General features: G+C 45.9%; 1 protein-coding gene across 1 annotated transcript; it reads right to left on the reverse strand.

Annotated features, from left to right (window-relative positions):
- Positions 1-2,478: 2,478 nt before the first annotated feature.
- TGFBI (transforming growth factor beta induced) lies at positions 2,479-24,298 on the reverse strand. Its single transcript, XM_014883437.2, has 17 exons — positions 24,140-24,298; positions 19,785-19,883; positions 13,247-13,311; positions 12,106-12,263; positions 11,011-11,175; positions 10,169-10,315; positions 9,333-9,474; positions 8,592-8,804; positions 8,319-8,456; positions 7,934-8,079; positions 7,635-7,771; positions 6,994-7,124; positions 5,016-5,140; positions 4,026-4,128; positions 3,748-3,827; positions 3,362-3,386; positions 2,479-3,192 (listed from the first exon to the last, which is right to left on the reverse strand). The coding sequence occupies exons 1-17, from the start codon at positions 24,247-24,249 to the stop codon at positions 3,137-3,139; spliced, it is 2,040 nt and encodes a 679-aa protein (XP_014738923.1). The 5' UTR covers positions 24,250-24,298; the 3' UTR covers positions 2,479-3,136.
- Positions 24,299-25,341: the final 1,043 nt, after the last annotated feature.

Genomic DNA, 25,341 nt, shown 5'->3' on the forward strand with positions numbered 1-25,341 from the left:
AGATCCCCGTGACAATGGAGGAACACGTGTTTTCCACTACTGCCCCGCATGTGAGATCTCCCTTCGGACAAAGCTCAGTGCTGCTTTTCCTCTTGCCTTAAATATCTTTGCAGGAGGCTACAGACAGTAAAAGAATTTTCTAGAAGAAAAGCACCTCTAGTTCATATCTCAAGATGTAAATGAGCAAAACCACAACATGAAGCTTCCCAAAACACAGCATTTTGCAGTCAACATTTCCTTTTCCAGCCTTTCAGAGGCACCACTTTCTGTTCACTGCTCCAACCCTGGAGAGCACTGTGGGGCTCCACTGGCACAGGAGTGACCCACGAGCAGCAGCCCAGCCATGATGGCATCATTTCAGGACATGGAGTACACACTTAAAAGCTGTATTTTTCCTAAATGGATTTCTGCATGTATTTAATTACTTTGCTTAACTGGAACTGCTGCAAATGAAGGAATCATTATTCTGAAAAATAAACAAGGGCAGCTGTACATCCCTGCAAATTTTAATAGCAAAACACTCTTGACTTCTAAGGAGGGGAAAGCAAAAGTCTCCTCCAAAAGACTCTTATCTGGTCTCAGTTTATTCTTTTTGTCCCAATCCTGAAGGGAGTGCCTGTGGAGCACAGACATGGTTCAAGGTCATGGTGACATTGAACCACACGCTGCATTTCTGACAATATGGCTCTGTGCTGAATACCCCAGTGCTGTTTGTCACTGAAGGCTAATCCTAAATGCTGCTCATGCCAAGACTGCCCCGACCCTCACTCAGCAGTTTCTGAATTGGGCTTTGCTTATTCCCTTCCCTGGGTGTTGTATCTGAAGACTCCTGCAACTCTGGGATGGGATAGGTACACAGAGGGGTTCCAACTTCTCTGTGGCACCACAGCCCTTGGCTGGGACATCCTTCAGGTTCCCAGACCCAGCTGGGCCCATGGGAGCCCTCTGCCCCTAGGCCAGCACTTCCCCAGGGAAGTTATGTTTTGCCTCACCACCAGCAACTTCCTTCTTCCTTTCACTTCCACCTTTTATCATATTTAAAAAATATTAAAAATATTTCTTTGGAAAATGACAGATAAGTTATTATTCCCATCATCTCAGCACTCCTCATTTCCCCATCTTTCAGCTGCTCTCCTCTTGCTTCATCCCTGGGCACCCCTTGAAGGCTGAAGCATTGACATCTCATTCTCCCTGGTGGAATGATTGGCTGCGCTCACCCTCACATTACTGGATAAGGCACAGTGACAAATCCATGGGGAAAAATATCCCCAAAGTGTCACTGAATCAAAGCAGGGGTACAGTCCCTACTGATAAACTCAGACAGCTCAGCCACTGATCTAATCCGTCTGCGTATCCCTCCCTGAACACAGAGAGGTGAGGAATCAATTTGGAGCAGGGAAAGGGAGGGCGTTAAGAACTCCCAAGAGTTTCCACCATGAACTGTAATTTGGAGACACCAAAATCCTGGGGAGCTGCCCAAGCAGACTGCCTGTGGGAAGGCACCCTGTGATGTCTTCCCAGGTTGTAGGATCCCAGGGAAATGACAGAGCCAACACAACAGGGAGAGCAGCCCCATCCACAGCACTTTCCACCCTTCCAAACTGTGAAGACTTTATATCTCTTAATTATGAAGCATCAAGGAAGAAAAAGAAAAAAAAAAAAAAAAAACAGAGCAGATTTGACATGGCTTTCCCTCTTTCTCAGGCTTTGGAAGGAATAGTAATTAGTTAGTTTAACAGCAAGAAGCTGAACCTCCCCCAGAACCCAATCCCTTGATACAACTATTCTGCCTTGGGCTGCTGGGATTAGGTGGCTGAAAGAGTTCCCCTTCACCTCCCCAGCCTTAAACACCAGGACTGTATCATTCCAGAAAAATAATGAAGGAAAATGAGGGGGGGTGGGGTGAGGGGTAGGGGAGAAATAAAAGAGATAAAAGAAGAACTGAATATTTTTCACACATTTGAATTATTCAGATGACTCCAAGCATGTGGGATTTCAGTTTGGGCTTTCAGGACACCTATCAGGGTATTTCTCTGCCAGAGCAACCAAAACAATGTGAGGCTTTTGTGTTCTGCACTTGACACCCTCTTTCACTTTTTTTGCCTCATCCTATGTTTCACCAGGGTAGCAAATGTAAAGCCGTGATGGTGAGAAAATGCTGTTGGCAGCACGAATGTGGCCCTGAGCTCCAGCTGCCAGCAAGGATGGCTGAGCAGCCAGTGGGATGTGCATGGCTGCCCTGTGCTCCTTGGAGAGTGACAGTGACTGCTTATGAAAGTACCAGGAAGAAAGGATGCCAGGCCAGGATCAGAGAGAAGAAATGCTTTGCCATTCCACTCAAGTAACTATTAAACTTATGATGTTGATGCAGCCATATCTGATTCCCCTCCTGCCCAGTGCTCAGGTTTGACCACCTGGTGCCATCAGGCAATTCAAACCAAGTAAAAACCCAACCAAGCACTGCCATCGCTTTCCAGATTTATATTTTTGATTTTATTTTTAATTTTTATTAAAAAACAACCATTATTAAAAATGAATCATTTACTGGAAGGCTTCAGCCAGGGAGAACTCTCATTTCAAATCTCATTAACAAAATACAGCACAGTTATAACCCATAGGCATAAAAAAAAAAAGACCCTGGTTAAAAAAAAAGAGAATACTTCAAACCATAGCTTATAACTATGCAATTTTCTCATTGTCAATAGAGAGAATCTTATTAAAAGCCTGCAATTCAGAATTTCATGGAAGACTTTTAAAATCCAAGGGAAGAAGGAAGGACTTGCTTGTTAAAAAAAAATAAAAGGCCCTTGGATGTACTTATCAACCCCCAAACAGGGTATGTTTAAAATTGAAAGTTGGTGAATAATTTTTATTTAAAAAAAAAAACCAAAAATGAAATAAACAAAAAACCTCAAAACATTTCCTTGGTCTGGGAACTTTAAAGTCAAAACCAAATAAAAATGGTCTTAAAATATATACATATATATGGCTTTTCATCTTTCTGATCCATTTCTTTGCAAACAAAAATAAATTTAAGGGTGGTATTTAGTTTTTTTAAATGGTTCTGTCCTTCTCTTCAGCAGTCAGCCAGAGTGGATGGGATGGAGGCACTGCCTTGTGGTTGCTCACGATGGGCTCAGAATGCCCCCGAGTTCTCCTTCATCCTCGCCAGTATCCGGGAGTAGACAGGCGCTGCCAAGGAGAAGAGCAAGTTGGGTGGGGCAGACACAAACCATGCCCATCGCCCCTCTCCTCCCAGTTGTGCTACCTCTTGCTTAGAGCAAGAGAACAGGAGAAACCTCTTTTTAAGGAATGAGGGGACACAATGGAAATTAGAAATGAGCTGGAGAAGTTGTTTTACCTAGTCGAGGATTCCTCTGAGAAACCTGCATGGAAAGAAAACACAGGGTTTGCATAAATGCAACAAATCTCCAACAGCCATAAGAACATGTCAATATATTTGTCCTTCGTCTCCAAATCTATGCATGAGTGACTCTTCATTATTGGAAGCTGATATATTATAGTACCATGCCAAGGCTACATTCACAATGTGCTGCAAAGTGGAGCTTTGCAAAATGTGTTATTATTTCTTATATTATTAATGCAAGAAAAGAGGATGGACCATTCCATGAAACACATACACTCACTTTCCCTGGAAATCAGCACATGAATGTGACATGATCTTCCAGTCATTATTACCAAAATGAGATTTTGGCAGTTTTACAGTGAGAGATTTTTCCCTTTTACCTTGGATAATGCAGATGCCTGTTTGAAGATTTCTAACGCGGGATCTGCAGGCTCATCACCTCTTTCTTGTGGCCTTGAAGCTAAGGGTGGGACATTGAGAGCATTGAAATACTTGTCAGAGCATGCAGGCTGCTTCATTTCACTATTTTCTGCTAAAAATCCCACAACTGACTAATTTCTCCTCGCAAAACTGAAGCAATTGCCCTGTGTCCCCAATCCCTCCCAAAACAGTTTTGCTGTAATAAGGTTGCCCTGGACATTTCTCACCATGGACCTACCCTGTGGCTGTAAGACAGAATTCACAGCATAAATGACACCATTTGTGGCCATGATATCGCTTTCAGCAACAGGTTCCTTGTTGATATGTATTACATTGTTTTTCTGTTCAGTAAAAAAAAATAAGAGTAGAAGATGAGAATCTTCTGTCACTTACAATGTTATTTAAAAACCCTCACTTTGCATTTATTCATTTACTGGATGGCTGAAGGCATTTTTATTCCTCTTGCAAATTAAGGAGAATATAAAGACAAATTGTAGCCTGAGCTGTTTGTCTTGGAATGGCTGGCAGGCTTTGGACTTCCTCAGTGCAACTGGCTGGGAGTGCTGTCCCATGGCAGCAGAGCACATCCACCAGCACCCTGCCAGGAAGATGGCTGTGGAGATGGGATCAGGAGAGGGCAGAGCAGGACTGGAAGAGTCCAGCACGCACATTGGCCAATTCAATGCACCTGGAAACACAGTCCCTTCCATTTCTGTCACATGTTTTCTTATGCATAGAGTGGGCCATGATTGTTTATTTCCTGATTTTTTTTCCTCAGTTGAGGATTCTACATTCCCTTAACGGAGAGTAGAGTTTGTGAAATGAAATTATATATCTAAACAAACTCTGCTGTGCTAAGGGAGCCCATGCAGAGATCATTTTCATTACACAAAAAGATATGTTAGCTGAACAAGCTATTCATTTCATTTATTTATGTTTTTCTCCCCATGACTCAGGGTTAAATTTATAGCAGCTCCTGGAAATAATTTACAACTGGTCTTCTGGGGAGAAAGCTGAAGCAAACCACATTTCATTCTTCCAGCTTGTTGAATTGAGCACACGGCAACAGTCCCTCCAGTACAGCCCAGAAAACACTGGTGGGACTGTGCACACATTCAGGAGATGTTCTGCACCATCCAAATGAGCACAGACATGCTTTGGTCCATGGCATGGACAGCCAAACACTGGACAGCCCTGCTGTCAGTAAAGCCCATCTGAGGTGACTCACCATGCCGACTTCCAGTTTATCTCCCTGCATGGATTTCAGCCTCACCAGGGCATTGACCGCGCCGCTCACCAGGATCTCATCAGCCACGTGGAACTTGAGGATGTTGGCAAGCTCCTTGGCATTCCCTGGGGGGAGAAAAAAGATGTAAAGCAGCATCAGCACTTGCTTCTCATTTCATGTGCTGGAATGGAATTACTTGGAAAACACCATCATTTCCTGAAAGTGCAAAGAAACAATGTAAAATTGAAAAAACAAACCAAGACCGAAAACCAGGAAGAAAAGACCTGGTTAAGGCATTGAAGCCATTCCTGCCCAGGCAGGTCATGTTCCCAAGTCCAGAAGGACATTCTCCCAACATCCTACCTTGGTACCTACCAAGCCTGCCCTACACATGAATTCTCTCTTTCTTGGGTTTTCATCCCTCATTCTCTCACTGTGCTAAGTGAGAACCTGCTTCTCAGAATGAACCTGCTTCTTCTTGCTGCTTTCACTTCCCAAGGAAGCCTGGGATGGGGTGGGGAAAGACCCATGTGAAATAAGGAAGCAGATAGGACATTCTGATATTTTCAAATGTCACCAAGGCCAGTGTCACTTGGCAACAATCCTCACAGCTGGGTAGGAAGGGGAAAAGTGCAGAAGTGACACTCATGGACTGATGCCCTGATACCACCCCACTGAAAAAGCTGTGCTTTGAAAACGATTTTAGGAAGATAAGGTGCTTTCCCTGCACCATTTGTGGTGATGTGCACAGCATGGGCCAGTAGCACTTCTCCATCTCATCCTTCAGAGGACACAGGGCAACTGACAAGCCCTACAGACAGACAGGGTCATTGACAAGCCCTACAGGCAGCTAATGCAAAGGTGGCCTCCATCAGAGCAGCTCCCTCAGCAAAGGGGACTTTTTCTTTCAATGCTTTCAAAGATTGTAACGCGAGCTTTTTTCCATTATGGTTCTCCTAGCATGGCCACAGTTCACTCTGCACATCCTCACCAGCACAATCCATTTCTTCATCAGAGGCATAAGCTAAATATTTGTGTGAGAAAAGAACATCTGAAGTGTCTGCATCTGGGAATCTTCATTCCTGCAGCCATTTACAATAACTGCAAAACACTTCTGAAATATTTATATATTAAGCGTAAGACTGGACTCATATTACTGGTTCTTCATCCCTGCACTTAAAAGGATAACCAGCTACCATGGGCAAATGCTTCCCAAATTATGATGTCAATGTTTGGCTGGGTTTTAATGACAAGAAGACATTACATTCAAATACCTGACATTGTTTCCAACCGCAACCAGTTTTCAACATGAACAAAATAAAAGATCATGCTGCTTATCCAGAAGGGAGTTATTAAACACTCCCATGCTTTTTTCCACACCCAGACTGCATGCCTTGGCTTTTCAGGATACTGGCCTTTGTCTGAGCTAGAATGGTACATTGTTGGCTTCCCAGGACTAGACTGGACCTCCTGCTTTGTCGATGTACATGGAGAAGGAGGAATAGCCCCAGCCTTATCTTACTTAAATTTCATACAGTGTAACTTGAGGGTGTATGTGGATCATGTCTTCTCTTTTCAAAACTTACTGCAGACACCGTGATCCTGTATTGTCAAGAGTCACATTCTCACTTCTTTTATCCTTGAAAGAGGCAGAGGCCTCACTGGTTCTTTTAGAAATATCTGGGAGTTATCTTGCTTACACCATCAGCACAGCCAAATTAAAAGTCACTGTGAGTTTGTGACGCACACTATAAACATGTCCTCCAAGAACATAGGCAGTATAAACCCCACTTGGAGATTCAGTGCCACTCTGTGCATCCTCAGCTTTCTGCTTGTACAACTCTGTTGGGTGGGAAGCTCATGCTTCCAACAGACAGAGCCAAAGAATGAGATACAGCAGAGAAACTTGGCCATTCCTCCCAGTATCACAGCAGTCCCACACAGCAGCTTGTCACCTGAATGTTCTGGAGATGCTCACCCATCAGTTTGTTGAGCTCCCCCTGGGGCATGGCTCGGAAAGCTTCATTTGTTGGAGCAAACACTGTGAAGGTTCCTGGCCTGTTCAGGCTCTCTGTCAGACCTGCAGACTGGATTGCAGCCACCAAAGTACTGCAAAGCAAACATGCATCAAATACTTCACTGCAAACCACTTCGTTGTCAACTGTGTGCTGGGCTTAAGAGAGCACTGGGAAGTTACAATTGTGAAAACATGCTGGGGTCCAGCAAATCAAATAACCAAATGGTGATTAGGGAGGAAAGGAGCCTGTGAGGTCCAACCAGAACATCTGAGAAATGGCAAAGCAACCTGGGAGTGCTGGCTCCATGGGGACCAGATGGTATGGGGAGTCAGAGAGGTCTGGCTACAGTGGATCTAATGGGCAGAGATTGCTTCAGAGCCAGATTCTTATGGTATTAAGAGAGCCACTTACTCTTGGCTCACAGTTGATTGAGGGTTATTTGAAGTTTCACTCCCTATAATTTAGAGAGACCATGGTTTTGGATGATCTTTCTATGCTAAAAAAACATATACATTGTCATGACTACGACCTATAATAAATAGAAACTGCTTTGGCAGCTCTTCTGCTCCTAACTGGCACTTGGGAAGAGCAGAAAGGTCACCTGAAGCGATGGTCTGCCTTGAGAACATCCATCACTGAGCCAGTCGGTGGAGTCAACATTTTGTCCACACTAAAGAGGGTCCCAAACCTTCCCCTCTTGTCATGGGCAGCAATGCAGGCATTTTCAATGCAAAGGTTCTGCAAACACAATCGCAGAAAAGAAGACTTCATTAGAATATGCTTCAAAAGGGAGATGCTGATACCTTCCACAATGGTCATTTCCACTTTTTACACGACAACTGTAACAGAACACTGAGCATCACTCAGCCCCATGGAGCACAGCACACGGGAAGGACTCACATTGCGATACACAAAAACTCTCAGTTCCTTGTCCCCCAGAGTCTGCAGTTTCTGTCCATGATACAGGTATTTAGAGGAGAGCTGGTCTTTAACAATGTGATTCAGAAGCAAGTTTCTCATGTTGCTGTCAATTATGGGGAGTCCATCTGCAGCAAAAAGTATGGAAAGAATGAGTGATTAATTTAAAATGGCTATTGAGACATTAAAAACCATTCAAATGCAGAGCATTACCCACATCGGTTGTAAATTGTAAACCTAGATGCCACTGCCTCGAGGCATTTGAGAGAGGATTTGCATGCTTGTGCACTGAAATTTGGCTGAAGACTGCTTGAAGCAGATCTGTGGCCCAAACTGATGGAAGAAAGGGATTTAATCTCTGGTTTACCTTTGAACACATTATTCACTGGGGCAAGGAGGGTCACTCGCTCACTGCCAGTTAGATGAGAACTGAGACCAGCTTGTCTGAAAAGGTCTGTAGACTTGGAAACTTCAGATTCTTGTGCCAACTCAAACACGGTCTTAGCTGAAAAGAAAATCAACACACAGTAACTTTGCATTAAAGGTTATCAACTCATTATGCCCTCTAAATTCAGAATTTTCTTGGCAAAATAGATAAAAGAAAGGCAACAGAAAGAATGCTGCAGAGAGGCACCAGTACCTGAGTCTGGGATCAGCAGCTCATTAACAAAATGTACAACGCCGTTGGTTGCCAGGACATCCTTGTTGGCAATGATGGGCTTCCCGTTGAGGGTCAGCTCTTCCCCACTGCAGCCCACATCCAAGGTGGTTCCTTCCAGAGTCTCCATGGTCAGGCCAGCAATGATGGCCTCAGCACACATGGCTGACTTCAGGATGTGATGGTTCAGCAGGTCTGTGAGAGAGGAGAGTGTCTTAGGGAGCTGCAAAAATCAACTATGAAAATTTTGTAGCTTTCAGAGATCCTGTTCAATGGCCAGGGTGTACTCCATAAAATCCAGTAATTTTAAATTGAGATGATTTTAATTCCACAGCCTGTGAAATAAAATGCCTAAAAAGAGTCACTTCAAAAGGCTTCATGTGGGTACTCGACTCACTTGTCAGGGGAAGTTTCATGGATTAGATATTACTTTTCTTGCATTTTTCTGGATCAGTAGAAATCACCACCATATAAAGTGCTAAAAGAAAACTCATGAAAGGGACTGCTTCAGCTCCCTCATCCATATCTGGATGCCACTCCTGCCATGTCTACACATTCTACAACCAAAGAGAGCTGGGCTGTCCAGCTAAAAAAGATGGACTCTGTCACATCTGTTTACTGCAGCTGTTGTCAAGGAGCTGTTGACTTGTCCTTGAGAAAAAAATTAGAAGAACTGAAAAATACTCTTCAGTCTCCCAATGGCCTCAGTAAAAAAGCACCTACCCCTCAGGGCTTCTGGGTCTCCCAGGATCCTGTTCAGTGTTTCTCGTGGGATCTTCTCAAAGGCTTCATTGGTCGGAGCCAGGAGTGTGTACTGACCCTCGCTTTCCAGCAAGCTGCTGAGGTCAGATGCAGCCACAGCAGTCTTCAGAGAAATAAGGAGAGAGGGAAAAGCACATTCAGCCAGAATACAAAGGTCAGAAACTTTGCCCAGGGACACACTAAGGGCAAGACTTATTAAGGCTTTTATAATTTCATAGGACTTACAAAAAATCCTGAATAGCTTTATTCAGCACTTTGGTCCCTTTATAAATTTGACCCAGCCCCATGGTTCTCTGGTGTTCCAGAAATTTGAGTACAAGAGCCCTTTTTTTTTGGCAAGACTGAGAGCTAGTTCAAATACCCAGATATGCCTGGAAAGGCTCACAGTACTTCCAGTGAATAACTCAGATCAAAACCCACAGCTGGCTAACTGCAAATCCCCTGTGCATTTTTCTTAATTTGGCAAATATCAAGGCAAATAAATCAGGACACATCAAATTGAAACAGTTAATGTCTCCTAAGGCTAAGACTTCCATACAAGAGTGAGGAGACAGACTCAGTCTCTCTCTTTTCTGAGCAGCCATAGAAGGGTGACAATTATTGTCATAAAATCCTACTTGCACTGATAGCAAACACTCCTCTTCCTAAATCAAAAGGAGCTACATTGGTACAAGGATTTCATCAGCAGCTCCAGGGTCACAGCCCAAGACACTGGCAAAGCTCTTCTGGACAATTCACTGGGAGTGGGATGACTGAGCATCTTTAAGGAGGCCTGGAGTAGCCGTGTGTTGACTCACCCGAAGGGTTTCCAGGCTGTCCTCAGTCTCAATGATCTGCTGGATGGTGTTGGTGGTGGTGGCAATGACTTTGTCAATGACATGAACCACTCCATTGGTAGCGTGGTGGTCAGCTTTCAACAGCCTGGCACAGTTCACAGTCACAATCTGCAGAGGGAAAGACCTATGGGGTGCTCCATGCACTAAAACCAGAAGGTAAAGCAGCCTCTGCTGCTTTTCTATTTTTATTTCAAATGCAGCGAGCACTTCATTGAATCAATAAGAACAAAAACTTGATTTCCTTAAAAGATACACCAAAAGTGAGAATGTTCTATCAAGAATGTTTGAAATATTTCATGTTTAAAGAGCTTTGAAAATCATCAGTGGTTTTGTCTACCCTTAAGACTAAGAAAATAAGCCAGAACCGATACTCAGGCAAGCAGAGTTACACAACAGCATAGGCAACTGCCCTGCAACAGCATTGAGGAAACCATCTGCTTAAAAATATTCTTTTAAACCCCTTCATAATATGTGTCTTAAATCCATAGCTGTCAACCTAAGCATTACAGAGTCCTGGAGGCCCCAGGACAGTTTGGCTGCAAGGCAGCCAAAAAATAAAGCCTGCTGAGGGTAGGTTTAATATGAAGAAGAACTTCTTTACTGCAAGTGACCATGCACTGGAACAAATTGCCCTGCAAGGATGTGGGATGTCCCTCACTGGAAATATCCAGAACCATGTGGATACATGTGCCATGTGCTCTGGGATGACCCTGCTTGAGCAGGGAGGTTGGACCAGGTGATCCCCTGACCACTGACCCAGGCCCCTTCCAGCCTGAGCCACTGTGACTCTGTGACTGCCTTACCCCGTTGGGATAGTGGTGGATCTGGATGGGCAAGTTCTGGTACATGGAGTTTAGTGTGGTCCCGTGTTTCAGATCATCTGTGAGGACCCGTTTGTCCACCATGTGGTAGCGGAGGGCATTGAGCAGCTCAATGTTAACATTACTCACTAAGGAATCCAGAGTTTCCTGAAAATCAGAAAAATTAACTTTTTAGTACTGAGTGCAATTAGACATCTGTTAGAGAGTACCAGGAGGTCTGGCTACACCCAGGGTGGTCCCAAGGTGGGGGTGTGGGCATGAATATTCAAGTGATTCATTCAGCCTCATGCCATTTGTGTAAATTAAGAGCTCAACTTTCTCAAACCTCTATCTTTTGCCTTACAAAAGCAGCCAAGAGCTTTGACACCCAGTCCTTGGAACTCAAAGGGATGATTGCAGCTCTAGAGTGGGATCATTGCATTGAAATGAGCAGTAAGGCAAAAAGGCCACTGACAAATACACTAAAAGACCTTTCCCAACAGCATCATCCCTGAAAGGGGCTCTGCTGGGGCATTTGTGACAGAGGCTTGGCAGTGGGGAGACCCATAAATGTCCCCCCTCCCAGCCCTATTAGTTGTTCTTGTTCACAGGGATGCTTGACTGGGATGGGAGCACCAGCAGGACAGCAGTGACCACTTCAGGAGTGGGAATATCACAAGACATGGAAAAAGAAAATTAAAATGAATGAAAAGGAAATGTATATCTAATTGAGCATGGGACACACTCATGTGGGAATTACTGAGGCTCCATTTGGGATTGGCTATTTGTACAAATTATGAACAATCAGAATGGCAATGTAAGGGTCAACAAGAAAACTGGTAAGGGATGGGAAGCTTCTTGCTGCAGGTCTCCATTCAATCTCTAATGGTAATTGACAGAGAAAACTGAATGAGGAGATTTCCACATCCACATCTCTCTCAGAAGCAAAACTCTGGAGCTAATGAACCAGTACAGAGATAACCATCTTGGAAATCCAGAGTCCTTCCTCTACCTGTACTATCTCTATCCTTCCAGACGCCTGCAGAGCTAGATCTCCACTAGGGAAAATCAGAAGAGAGAGCAAAGGAATTATCTTACAGCAGACAAGGACGCCCAGGCCTCATTACTGGGAGCAAAAATTGTAAAACTTCCAGGTCCTTCGATTTCTGGCCTTAGGTTGGAGCGGTCGGAGTAGAGCTGTGTGGTGGCAGAACCAACCACTCCCAGGGTTTCATAGATGTTGGAAAGTGGCAGAGCTGAAAGAAGAGAAGGTTAATTTCCTAAAAATATCATTCCTCCTTCTGGCTGAATTAAAGCATAGCTGGTGAGAATGCCTGGGGAAATGAAGCACATCAGAGAATTGGTGACTGTTCAATAATTAGATAATAAATAATCATAGCCTGACAGCTTCGTCCTCAATTACAGCAGTGTAACCCAGAATCTACTGTATTCTTGAAAGTTTGAATGGACTTATTCTGGATTTATACAAATGTGCTTTAGGCAAGCAAAGATATTGATTGCTTTCACCCAATCCTGTTTGTATTCAGGTTTTTGGGATTTGGTGTTGGACATTGTCCACTGACCACGTATACCAGCCCATGTGGTTAACTTGGAGGCATCAGAATTTTGTGGAAGGAAGTGTTCTGAAAGCAAAAGCAGATTATGGCTTTCTTCAATAAACCAAATTTATTGCCCACCCGCCAATATCAACTGTATTTTCTCCTAAATAAAACTTTGCTAAGCCCATGCTTGCCAAAATGTTCAAAGCCAGGTTGAAGGGCTTGGAGTAACCTGGTCTAGTGGAAGGTGTCCCTGCCCATGGCAGGGGGTTGGAACCAGATGATCTTTAAGGTTCCTTCCAATCCAGACCATTCTATGAATCTACGAAAATAAAAATAAGCAGAGATTGGCAGAGCTTTCGATTACCCTATCATTCCTTTGCATTGAATGTCCGATATGGATATATTACTTGCTGGAATAAGTAGTTCCCTATGGCCTTCCCATGCTCGATTAAGTTCAATTATATCCAAGGTTCTAAGTTGTCTGGAACATTTAGCGTGCTTTGGAGCTGATCTGACCCTTGGCTGGTGCTCTACTGAGTCAATTTTGGAGTTGTTCATGGCAATATTGTACATATATTGCAAAAATCAAATCTACTTTGAGCAATTTTATAACATTTCCCTTTACTAGACAGCTGTATAATTATAAGAAGTCTAAAAAATGTCAAACACATTTTTACCAGCTGGGCAGCCTTTTTCTCCAGGAACCTTTTCATATCCAGGACAGCACTCATAACTGATTACTCTGGAATAAGAGATGGATACAGCAGATTAACCAGCAGTGTATTACAGGTTTTTTTCTATTTGCTACAGTTCTGGGTCCATCCATATTTGGGGATGTTTCCAAGCAGACTCTTCATTAGAAATTCAGCCTTCAACAAAAGACTAACCACACTTTTATCTCCTTCAGGGCTGCATGTTGCCAATTTCTCCACAGAACAAAAGCAGACACAATTTCTTTTCAAAACCACACTTTCCAGGAGACTTTATACAAACAGTGGATGGAAACTGATTCCACAGTCCCAACAAGACTGCCAGTGCTGGTTCATCTGGGCACGGTTCCCGTGGGATTTGGGGATCTCCTCGGCTGGCTGCTGCTGTCACATCTCATCACTGTTCAGGCAACACCCACAACTCCACCTTGGCTGTTGGACCAAACCAGCCAAGCATTTCCCTCTCATTTCACCCTGTTTTTGTCCACCACCAGAAATTATTTGCTTACTTATGGCAAAACCCACAAGACAGACCTGGAGGGAAAGGAGAAGCCTGTTCTCAGATATGTGCATTGGCACAAGGACTTGGTAAAAGCCCTGCAAGGAGACACTTCACCAGTGTGGGATGTGCATCCACAGCACAGCTGTGTCCATGTGAGCACCCTCAGAGCAGCACTTCCTTCTGAGTGGCAGCACTTTCCCCTGGTAAAACCAAAGGGGTCAGAGGCACCATTCTGGGCTGTCCTGACAATTTGCAGACCCTAAACAAGCAAGAGCTGCCTGAAGACTGCATCCATCATCTGCAGCTCAATGGGAAACAATCATCTGATTCTCAAAGGTGGCCATTTGAGGGAACATGGCTTGATATTAGAGGGAGAAGGAAAAAAATAAAAAAGGAAAAGGGAAAAAAATCAATCTAGAAGTTGTCTGTTTATTTTTCCCAGGGGATTCTTTCACCTATTGCTCTATGCTTGGTGTGAAAGTAACAAGGCCACCTGATTGATGAGCTGAGAGAGCCAGGGAATAGGTAGGTGTTCCTCCCAAGGACAAGCATTTCCTCTGTGCTCCCAGTTGTATTTGATACAAGTAGGATGCTGTATTGCCGAGGGTCAGCACACTCACTCAAAGAGAGAGGAAAATCCTCCAGCTTCAGATATTTGTCATCATTTTAAAACTGTTAACAAACAGTGGAAATGCCTGGGGTTTAATAGGGAATTCTTCAGGGTAATTAAGAGCCAGAAAGTGAAACAAATACCTGCTTTTCTGTGACAGAAGCAAATAAATTCTGTGTCACGGTTTCCTAAGAGAATTACAAAGCAAACCCAGACTGATTGTCTAGACATTATATATTCCATGTGGGAAAGAGTTTGCCTAAAGCAATCCCTTCCTTTGACTACCGAGATCTTAACACCCTGCTGCTCCGCTTTCCCAGCCCCCCATCTCGTGTTCATTGGAAACACACACTTTCTTCCCCCACCACTTCCCTCCCCTACCTCCAATTTTTCTTTTTTTCACCCTAGAAACTAAATCCAGTCTAGACAGTTCCCTTGGTTCAGACCTGTAATCAAAGATGAAGAGCTGATTAAAGAGAAATCATTCCAAAGTGCTGACGAAGGCTTTGAAAGCCTTACATACAGATCAATTGGAGATGAATGAGCTCCTCCAAAGAGGCAGGATGTGGATGCACACAGCCTGTGGCACACTGGCTCAGAGCTGCCCCTGCCCACCCTGCCAGGATGGGAGGGCACTGGGAAGGGATGCAGGTACTTGGTCAAGTGGAAGGTGTCCCTGCCCATGGCAGGGGAGTGGAACTGGATGGTGCTAAAAGTCCCTTCCCAGCCAAACCATTCTGCGATTCTAGGACTGCACCTCCTGTTTTTCACTGGGTTTGTGGGCATCTCCAGCAGGAAGGAAAGCTCATGACAAGAAGCATCAGGGCAGAAACAGGGCCAGCTCCGCTTGGGTAGGGGCTACCTCAAGTCCTGTGTTTCACTCTCCCACTGAAGCCTGTGTCTGGTACCTCACCATTCTGAGCACTGGCAAACTGCTGCAAAGGGCCAGGTGAACACAGAGGTGCTCAGCCAAGGGTTGGCAACTACAAGGAGCCAGAGATGAGGGTTATAAAACACAGCTTCAGGCATTTGGCCTCCCATGGCTGGTGGACGAGGTGGAAACAAAAGACCATCCAGCCCACCCAAAGGCACTATTCAATGGGTTGCTCAGGGGTGGCCCCAGGGCATGTCCCCAGCTGGTCCTGCAGCCACCTCCAGCCCTTGGAGAGGAGCAGCAGAGCCGTGGCTGAAGAATGTTCTGCATCTCAGCGCTGCCGTGCTCCACGGATCCATGGCGGAGGGAGGCTGCTCTTGACACCTCCGGCTCCAGCTGGGTCAGAGCCACAGTCTGCTGCCAGGGAGGAGCACTTCCCTTGAACACCTCCCAGCTACTGCTCCACACTGTGGGCTCTGCACAAAAGCCTTTGGAATTGCCCATCCCCGTTGCTGCTGTCTGCTCAGTGGCCACAGCCCATCCACCGGGACACAGCGGATGCCAGCAGTGTGGGTTAGATTAGCACTGCCCGCACACAAAGAGCATTTGTCATTCACTCTGCAACGCCTTGACCACAATTTCCTGACCTCCCCATTGAGCAATTTCAAGTCAAATCTATAGTTTTTTTAGCCTCTGGTTGTGAAACACTATTTCTTTAATATCTATCTGTGTCTGTCTACAGAAGCAAGCTCCTTTAGTTTAGGCTTTTATTAGTCATTGTTCCACTGCTGTTGCATTCTTAGGAGCTGAAATTAAATTTTAAGTGCATTTTTCAAGGTAATAAAAATAAGCTTAGGCATATATTAGTGAAAAAAGATCCATTTGTAATAACTTCCTGTAATAAAGCCCATATGTTTTGTTTTTGTAAAAAAAGTGCCAGTATTTTTTTCTAAACTGAGGAAAGTACATCACACATGAAAAAAGGAGAGTTAATTTAAAAGGGGGGGAAGGAATCTATTAATGGGTTGTTCCTCAAAAAATAACCAAAACTTATGAGTTGTCTTTTCATTCTCAAGACAAAACAGTGTGTGCGAATGTGTTCCATTGCAACCCCAATTCTGGAAGAATGAGTCCAGTGCACAAGGGAAGGAGAAAAATATAAAATACACAGGCAAAATTATGAAAATACACCCTGAATAAACTATTTCTTTCACTTTGGAATAACCAACAGTGGAAAGTTACCTAATTACAAAAACATTTTTGTCTCAGTGATCCTTGAAATCAAAGCAGTGTCAGACTTCTTGCCAACTATCTTATCTCACTTCATCAGCAATGATAAAAACTCTACATAAATCCTCTACCTAATTTCTCTGTAACTATGTGAGCCAATACTTCAACAGAGAAAAATTTTTTAAAAAGTCAGATAAAGAGGTAGGAGTCTTCTGATGCGTGAGTTAAAGTTTCCACTGTGCATAAACAGCCCCAGTGGAGTTACTCCACGCCTGTGGGCTAGAGGATGCCTCCCAAGCATTAAATCTACAAAGCCTCCACTCCAGAGTGTCCCCTCTGTAGAGGTGTAACCTCCTTGTTTCTGCCAACAGCCACGGAGGAGCTCAGCACAGCACCTGCTGCTCCCAGGTGACTGAGCCCTCCCAGCCTGGAGCAGCAACCCAAAGGGGAGGCACACAGAGTCAAGACTACAGACCAAGCACATCTGTGTTTTTCAGGCTGGCTTTCCTTGCTGCTCCAGTCACTCTAAGCCTCCTGATGCAGGATGTGATCATTCCACAAGGAGTGAAGTTATGGGACAGGCTTGCAGCAACTTTACTGTCTTCCTTGCTGAGGGGTGAATTTCTCTGCTCAGAGCCAGCTCTGCAGAAGCTCAGCTTTGCTCCTCAGCAGTTCCTGCTCCCTCACTGACCTCCCTCCCTACTATCTGTTTGAAACAGTGCTCAGAGCAGGAAAAGGGAAGAAACCAAGGCAGTCAAAACTGTCCTAGAGCAAGCCATTTTCACCTGCAACATACAGCTTGTGGCACCACTGACCCTTTAAGCAAAATGAGAGGAAAACAGCCAGGTCCAGTGCAAAGTAGATGAGCTGGGTCAAGTGTCTCCTCCCCAGGACTGCTGTTCTCAGGTGGAAAAACCTTTCAGGAGGAGAAAATGACCATGCTGATGCAATTCTGGGAATGTCCCCTGCATGTGAGAGGACCACACACACAGCTTTAGGAGAAGACTGCTGACTACAGATCCCAAGTAAAGGCTGGATCCACCCAGTTATGATAAATGTGCCAAATCCTGATTTTTTTCTAGGATTTAAGGGTATTCCCAAAACCTCTCATGGACCAGCTCAGTCCAACAGGAGGGGCCAGTTTGGAGGTTCATGCTGAGCACCATCAGCTGTGCCTGCCTGATCTCCTGGGCTCTGATACCTGAGCACACCACAGCATCAGACCCCTGACACTGCTTTAAGAATTTGACTGCTACAGCATAATGCATCATGTCCTTTATAGCCCAAATGACTCCTGATTGCTTCCATATGCCAGGCACACCACATCCAGTGGGAGCCATCACAAGCAAACATTTGTAATCAGAGCTGTCCCAGGGTCCTCCAGAAAATCTGAGTCAAGGCACATGTCTTTTTGTTCTGCACGAGCACTGCTAAGGGAGAAAGCAGGGCCCAGGCTCAGGAATGACTGGGAGAGAAGACAATAACACCCATTGTGGAGATGATCTAAAGCAAAGAATAGTAAGTGAATTCTGTGGATAATGGCAAGATTACCTCATAGGTTAACAGGCAGGTTAATGGTTTGTGCTTTTCTCGCAGTGATGCATCACTGGGTGAGACACTTGGGTAAAAGCATAGAAAATGAGGTAGAAAAGATCACCCCAGCTCCTCAGGTGAAATCATGAAATACTGCCAGATGCCAGTTATTCCACCTCCTCCTTGAGATAAGTGGATGAGTTTGTCTGTGCCAAATATAGCACACTTAGTTAATGTAAGTTTAGTTTCTGACTTGCTTCAGAGCTAAAGAAATCCATGGCTGGACTGCTTTGCCTTTCAGTGCCCACAGCAGCAAAAACTCTCCTGCATCCACAGCTGAGTTGTGTTTTCTTTGGAGACATACTAAGCTACTCTGTAATCAGAAAAGGCAACTATGAGACCATATTGCTGTGCCATAAACTTGTCCATTTTATGTCAAGAAGTGCCATTATTCAGCCAAGATGACAGCCTGAACTCGAATCACCCAAATTAAGTTTTCCCAATATTTTATTTGTAGAACTAAGTGGGGGGCTGCAGGGGGGGGGGTGTCAGTCTGGTTGCTTATTTTTACAATATTGCCTCTCCATTTTTTTCTGTAAAGACTATTGGACATAAGGAAAACAATGGTACATGCAAACTACATGGTACAGCCAACAATAAATTCTCCCAACTACAGAATTTTCCTCCCTAGGGCAAATTCATGTGAAGTACAATGAAAGGCCAAAACTTGTGCATAGCCATGACTCCTGGTTTGCTGCCCTCCGCCCCACACCAACACCATACATGAATCCTGACAGCCAGCTGTCACAGCTAAACAAACAACAATGGCAACCCAAATCTGCAGTGAAGAACAGCATGTTGCTATAGATCTAATTACAATTTACACTGAGCCATAAGGGAAATGAATGAGATGATTTTCTTCTCTCTGTTCTTGTTCCTGCAGATCCAGGATGAGACCTGGCTCATAGCTCTGGTCCCATAGCCAGGACTGCTCAGGGAATCTTTGCACTGACCCTGGGTGTTGTGATGGTCCATGCTATGAGCCAGCAAGGATGTCTAAAAGCCCAGTCTGGACTACAGCAAGGGAAAAGATTCTCTGCTCCTGATCTGGCAGACAGTCAAGCATGCATAGCCTTAATTATCTGCTGACTGCATCTTCCAAAAGAATGTCCCAAGGCTGCTCACACAGATCCTTCATGCAACAGCTACTTGAATATTATTGTTTGCAATTTTAGACGTGGAATTGGCCTGCAAGTCTGATTAACTTTCCTGGTGGAGTCAGAGAGTGTTGGCTAAATCTGACACCTCTTTCCTTTTATTTTTTTCCCCTTCCAAAGCAAATAGATGGAGATGAATTTTATATTCTCTCCAATATCCATCAACTCTGGGCTGCCTTTTTCCCCCCCTATTTCTTAAATCTAGGCAGCATTGATCCTATCATGGAGACAGACAGCACTAAAAAACATCTGGCACACACTTCATTACAGCACAGAGAGCTATATAAGTACATATAGAAATGCAATTAGAATAAACCATCAGGGTTTATATTTACGTGGCACTTTTCATTCTTAACATCAAAGTGTTTTAGAAAAACAAATATTTCTTAGGGGGAAAAAGATAAAACAATTTTTAACACAGACACATGACATGCACGCCATGGGCTCTGACATCCCACATCTGCTGTCTGCTTCTGCCACCCCGCACCCACCTCCACATCGGGTCCTTGGGGAGACCTGTCTGGCACTCAGGGACTTACGTGGACTTCCCGCAGATCTTCCTCTGGTACCACTGCTTGCAGTTGGTGAAATATTTCCTGTTGGTGCCGATCAGCTTCTGCACCGCACACACGTTGGGGCTGCAGGGAACGACAGAGCAGAAGAGGGTCCTGTAAGCCTCCCTCCTTCCAATGCTGACCCCCAACACGGAGCCAGACCCCCCCTGACAGTGCCTGAAAAGCCCTGATGGGAAGGCATGGGAGGAAACCTTGAGAGCTGCAAGTGAAGTTGCTCAATTTAGGCCTACAATGACAACCATGAAGTGGAGGAAGCAGTGAAAGAGATCTCTCTTGACTCTGCCAGAACATCTCTTTCTTCACTGAGCGCAAATTCTTGACTTTTTTCCATGTTCCACCTCTCAACAAAATATAAAGAAATCAAGTAAAAGTACTGAGGTCAGAATTTCCATGGTGAACAGCTACTTAAATTCAAAACTCAGCTAAAACCCGAAAAAGTTATGCAGTATTACAAATCCTTGCAAAAGAAACCATTATTTTATTGTCTAGGACATAAAATAAGTATAAGACAGATATTTATCAGCCTACAGACTTGCACCAAACCCAGAACTTTGGCTATATGACAGACTCAGCAAATTCTGGACATGGTTGCTGAGCTGAATGAGGGGAAAAGGAGCAGTGGCTCTGCCCTCCCCTGTTTCAACACACCAGATATGACAGCACAGATCAAGAGGGACTGTATCAGCCCATAAGGTACCAAAAGCTCCTGCTCAGCCAAAAAAACCTGGTGGTTGGTGTTCCATGTGTGAGTTGAAGTTCCCTGTTGAGAGCTGACTGCAGCCCAGCAGATTTCTAAGAAGCAGTATCACCATGAGCAGGGATGTGGTGAAGCTGGAGCTGGGAGTTTCCTTGCTGCTGGTTTGGCCAGCACAGCATTCCCCTGCTCTGCCTGGCTCACCATCTCTGTGGTTTGTGGCCAGCAGCCCTGGCCACATCTGTAGGCAAAACATGGTCAGCACAAAAGATATGATTTATGGATCTGGGTTGCAAGGCCATCAACTGCCTCTGGGCTTGACTAGAAGTATAGCAAATGCTCAAGCAAGCTGAAGATGCTTAGCCCAGCTGAGACTGGATTCCCAACACCATCACCATGTCCCAGTTGCAGCAGCATCACCAAAAGTATGACCAGTATTGGCTGCCAAGCAGATGACAGAAAAACAAATAATTAAGCAAAACACATAAATCATCACTTCAGCCTGTCAGAAGTGCTCTGTGCTGTCCAAGGCAGGTTTTTCATTTGCACAAACGAAACTCCAAATGGGGGCTGGAGATGCTCCTGTGAAGGTTTGTTGATCTGCTCAGGAGAACAGGCAGCAGCCTGTGTCCTGCTGTGTTTGACCGAGGCACTGCCCGCTTGCCCCCCAAAAGGAACAAAAGCAGAGTTTGCAGCCCAACCACCAAGTCCTCCTGCGGCCGTGCTTGCCTTTCAGCGGCATCCCAGAACGGGCCAGCCTGCCATCATTAGCATGAATTAACCTGAGGATCTCCTATACGCTGGCTGACTCCAATGCCAGCCTCCGCGGGAGCCTGGCTTGCCTTCAATGAGCCTTTGTTGGTGCGGCTGCTGCAGGGCCCTGCGGAGGCTGCATCCGACCCTGCGTGTCCCAGGCACCTTCATCCTGCCCCGAGCGGAAAGAAAGGACCTGTGGGACCGGGGCAGACTCAGCTCATCGTTTCCCTCATTACTGCAGCATCCAGTAACGGTAGTTTGTTTCTTCAGAAAAGTATTTAATTCCGTTTCTGTATATAAGGCAGGGAACAAGGACCAAGAACCTACTGAAAAAAAAGTTGGAAATCACAAAACCAAACTTTCAGCTGGTGCAAACTGGCCCAGACTCAGCAACTTCCAAGCCAAATCATCACTTAGAGAGACGTCTGTGCTCTCTGACTCAGCCCACCTTGGCCACCCGGCCCTGCTGTGGCAGAAATATGGTTCCAATTACATCGAAATTCCAAACCTTCCCTTGACTTTAGCATCTGGCTGACGGCAGTGGACAATCCCTCTAATATTCATCTTGACAAGCCTGGCTACTGAAGGACTTGTTTGATCACTTCCCCCGCATCCCCAGGAGCAGCCTGCCAAGAAAACCCTTGTGCCTCCAGGACAGTATTTAACTGCCTTGCTCCCTCCTCTCTGCCTGGGACTGCAGCTCTATGGGGCTGCTCCTCCCTCCCTGACTGGGGGAAAACTTCTTTCCAGTATTTCCTCAGTGTGGAAAAATCCCCGCTCAGGACTGTGTTATCAACGATTCCCGCAGGCACGCTGTAGTAGCGGCTCCCCGCATTGCATGTTCTGGTTCCTTGCCCAGTCTGGCTTAAAATGAATTTGTCAACACTCTTCCCTCTCCTCGTTGGAGTTCATCACCTCTGCCATGCCGTTCCCAGCCAGCCGCACTGACTCCGGGATAAAACTGCCTATTGTTCCCCTTCAGCCAAAGCCTTTTTCTTGGCAGCAGCAGCTGGGAGCTGCTGGGACAGGGGCTGCCCTTGGGAAGCGGCTGAGAAAAGCAGGACTTAATGTACAGCCCCAGATACCTGCAATGCCTATGGCCATGGCACTCCCCAGCATCACGATGTGCCCACAAAGCTGGATGGGTTTGGGAAGAGCACTCCTACATTTTTTTCTTCAAATGTTAATGTTCTTTATGCACTTTTCAGCTCCTCTCACTGACTTGAGCTGGTTCATTTTAAAAAAAGTTAATTAAGACATACATTTTGCTGTAGAGCCAAGTTCTGCCTCTCAACTCACTCTCAGCTCAATAGGGGCATTGATGGTGTGGGGGACGCTCACAGCAAAGGGTGGCAGTCTGATTGCACATCCCTCTGGAGCTGGCTTCTGCAAACAACACAGCATGCAACATCCAGGATGTTTCTGGCTGGTTTTGTGTTGCTGTATCTCTTTAGCACATCATTAATCAATGCTCAAAATTCCATGCATGTTCAGAAGTTAGCTTGGTATAAATCACTCTCCCCATCAGAATGGGAGCAGTGAGCAAAGAGCTGTGGTCAGCTACACTGGGTTTATATCAACTCAGATGGAAGTTCTGGCATTCCGGTTCCTTGTATCTTCCAAAGATCTCAGGCACCAGAGTGGACCACAGTCACATCTTACCCAGTTCCTCGGCTAATTGTGCAGGGAGTAACATAACAAGCTTCTCTCTGCGGAGATGAGTGCACTGCTTCACACCAGGACTGCTCTTATTCAGCCTGAGCAAACTTCAATCTCAGTGCTGTCAGCAGAACTATTTACTTAGTTTCACATCACACAGAGGTGGTGAACAAGATTCACTGTATTTCTACGTAAATCACTGCAATTCTGGCATTATTGACCTATTACAAATAGATATCAGCTCAGAATTTGCCTGTTGGATTGTGTCCGTGATCAGACATACAAACAACACATCCCTTGTCAAACTCAGACCTGGATCCTTGCCAGAGAATGTATCAAATTGCAATATTTAAATCTTGGGATTTTTTTTCATTTAAAGCATTTCATGACCCTGCTTCCAGCAAAGCACTTAAACAGAAGCTTCAACTCAATCACTGTCACCATCCTGAGAGATGGAAGCCAGCTGAAAGGTCTGTCATCCTTTCACCATTCTTAATTAATACATTTTAAAAACAGTGGGAACAACTATTAACATTGGGTTAGTTTTCTGCCTATTAATAAAGGCTCAAAGTGCTCACTCTATAACAGGCTGTGTATCAAGCAAGAGAGGTTTACATGAATTTTTCCATAGGCCTTATCTTGTAAGGTTTATGAATAAATAAGTGATTTTTGTTAAGAAAACTTCCAAGACTAACTGGGGTTTCCAGTCAAAGAGTAAGTTAGTGCTGACTCCACACAAACATTGAAAGGATTTTCCTTTTTTCCCCTACAAATTCATTTCCACAAAATCGTTAATGGCTCAAAATCGGAGGATTTTTATCCCCTTTTTCTTTAACAGGGATAAACTGATAAAGAAGCATTGAAGGGTCTGAACTGACATCTGCAACACTAAGTTTCGTGATGGAAAGGAGGAAAAGTTACCGAAAGAAAAAGTTACCAGGGGATGAAAGAGAAAGAACTGAAAGCAGTGGTTGCCGAGAGAGCTCCCCGCGGTGCCCGCACGGCCCCGGCTCGGCGCCGCCTCCGCGTCCGCACAAAGACCCCGAGGGGCTGCGCGGGACGGGCGAGACCGCGCCGGGCGCATCCCCCGCGGGATGCGGTCCCGACGAGGCTCGGACAAACGTAGGGGGAAAAGGGGTTCCAAAGAGGAAAAAAAAAAAGAAGGGCTCCCCCCTCCGTGCCTCCCCGTCCCCGCGGGGCCGACCCTTACCCGTGCTGCCGGCCGCGGAGCCGGCTGTGCTGCAGGACCTGCTGGTACGGGGACTTGGCGGCGGCGGCGAGCCCGAGCGCCAGCAGCAGCAGCGGCAGCGGGCGCGCCATGGCCGGGCAGCGGGACGGGACTGCGGGACGGGACGGGACGGGACGGGACGGCGGCAGCGAGCCCCGTTAAATGCGGAGCGGAGCGGGGGCGGGGGAGGGAGCGGCCCCGAGGGGGGAGCGGAGCCGCCCGGCCCGGCCCGGCCTGGCCCGGCGGGAGGGGAGGAGAGAGGAGGAGGGGAGAGGAGAGGAAAGGAAAGGAGAGGGGCCGTCCCCCGCGAAGGTCTTCCATCCATCCATCCATCCATCCATCCATCCATCCATCCATCCATCCATCCCTCCCTCCATCCCTCCCTCTGTCCGCCCACCCGCCCTTCCATCCCTCCGTCTTTACACACGTCGCTCCGTTCGTGCCCCGGAGACCCACCGCGCCAGGGGGGTTAAGTAGACAAGGATGCTTTATATCCCCCTTCCCAGACCAGCGTTTCATCTTCAATTTCTACTTCATCAGGACTTTTTCCCTCCATCCTCCCCCCGTCGGGACTCAGAGCGGGTGGTTGCACTGCCACGCTCCGGGTGTCCCACTGACTCCAGCCCCTTCATGATCTTCCTGCCCGGGGGGAGCTGCCTCCTGGCTTCTGCCCAACCCTACCCACGCCGCGGGAATGTCACCTGCGCTGCCTCTCCAGGTCCCCTCAGTCCCTCTTGGTGTCGACTTCCAGCACTGGCAGGGGTCACCCTTGGCAAGAGGTTTCTTGTTGCTTTTATACCAAACCAAGTTAAAGCAGGAGCTCTTAGGCTGAGAAAGTTGGGGGTGTTCAGTCTGGAGAAAAGAAGCTTCAGGGAGATCTTAGAGACCCTAACAGTACCTAAAAGGGGCTTACAGAAAGGAAAGAGAGTGACTTTTTATGTGGGTAGATAGTGTTAGGACAAAGGAGAATGGTTTTAAACTAAAAGAGGAGAGATTTAGATTTGATATTAGGAAGAAATTCCCTGTGAGGGTGGGGAGGTCCTGGCACAGGTTTGCCCAGAGAAGCTGTGGCTGCCCCATCCCTGGAAGTGTTCAAGGCCAGGTTGGATGGGGCTTGGAGAAGCCTGGGGTAGTGGAAGGTGTCCCTGCCCATGGCAGGGGTTGGAACAAGATGAGTTTGTAAG

Source organism: Sturnus vulgaris, chromosome 15 (genome assembly GCF_052056855.1).
Source record: "Sturnus vulgaris isolate bStuVul1 chromosome 15, bStuVul1.hap1, whole genome shotgun sequence".
Lineage (NCBI taxonomy): Eukaryota > Metazoa > Chordata > Aves > Passeriformes > Sturnidae > Sturnus > Sturnus vulgaris.

Bases quoted from the DNA above. Each gene is read 5' to 3' on its own strand.
- TGFBI (XM_014883437.2), bottom strand. From the start codon at position 24,249: ATGGCGCGCCCGCTGCCGCTGCTGCTGCTGGCGCTCGGGCTCGCCGCC. The intron at 13,312-19,784 runs GTAAGTCCCTGA...CTCTTATTCCAG, and splicing joins AAGATCTGCGGGAAGTCCAC to AGTAATCAGTTATGAGTGCT. The intron at 10,316-11,010 runs GTAAGGCAGTCA...TTCCCTCTGCAG, and splicing joins TCCACCACTATCCCAACGGG to ATTGTGACTGTGAACTGTGC.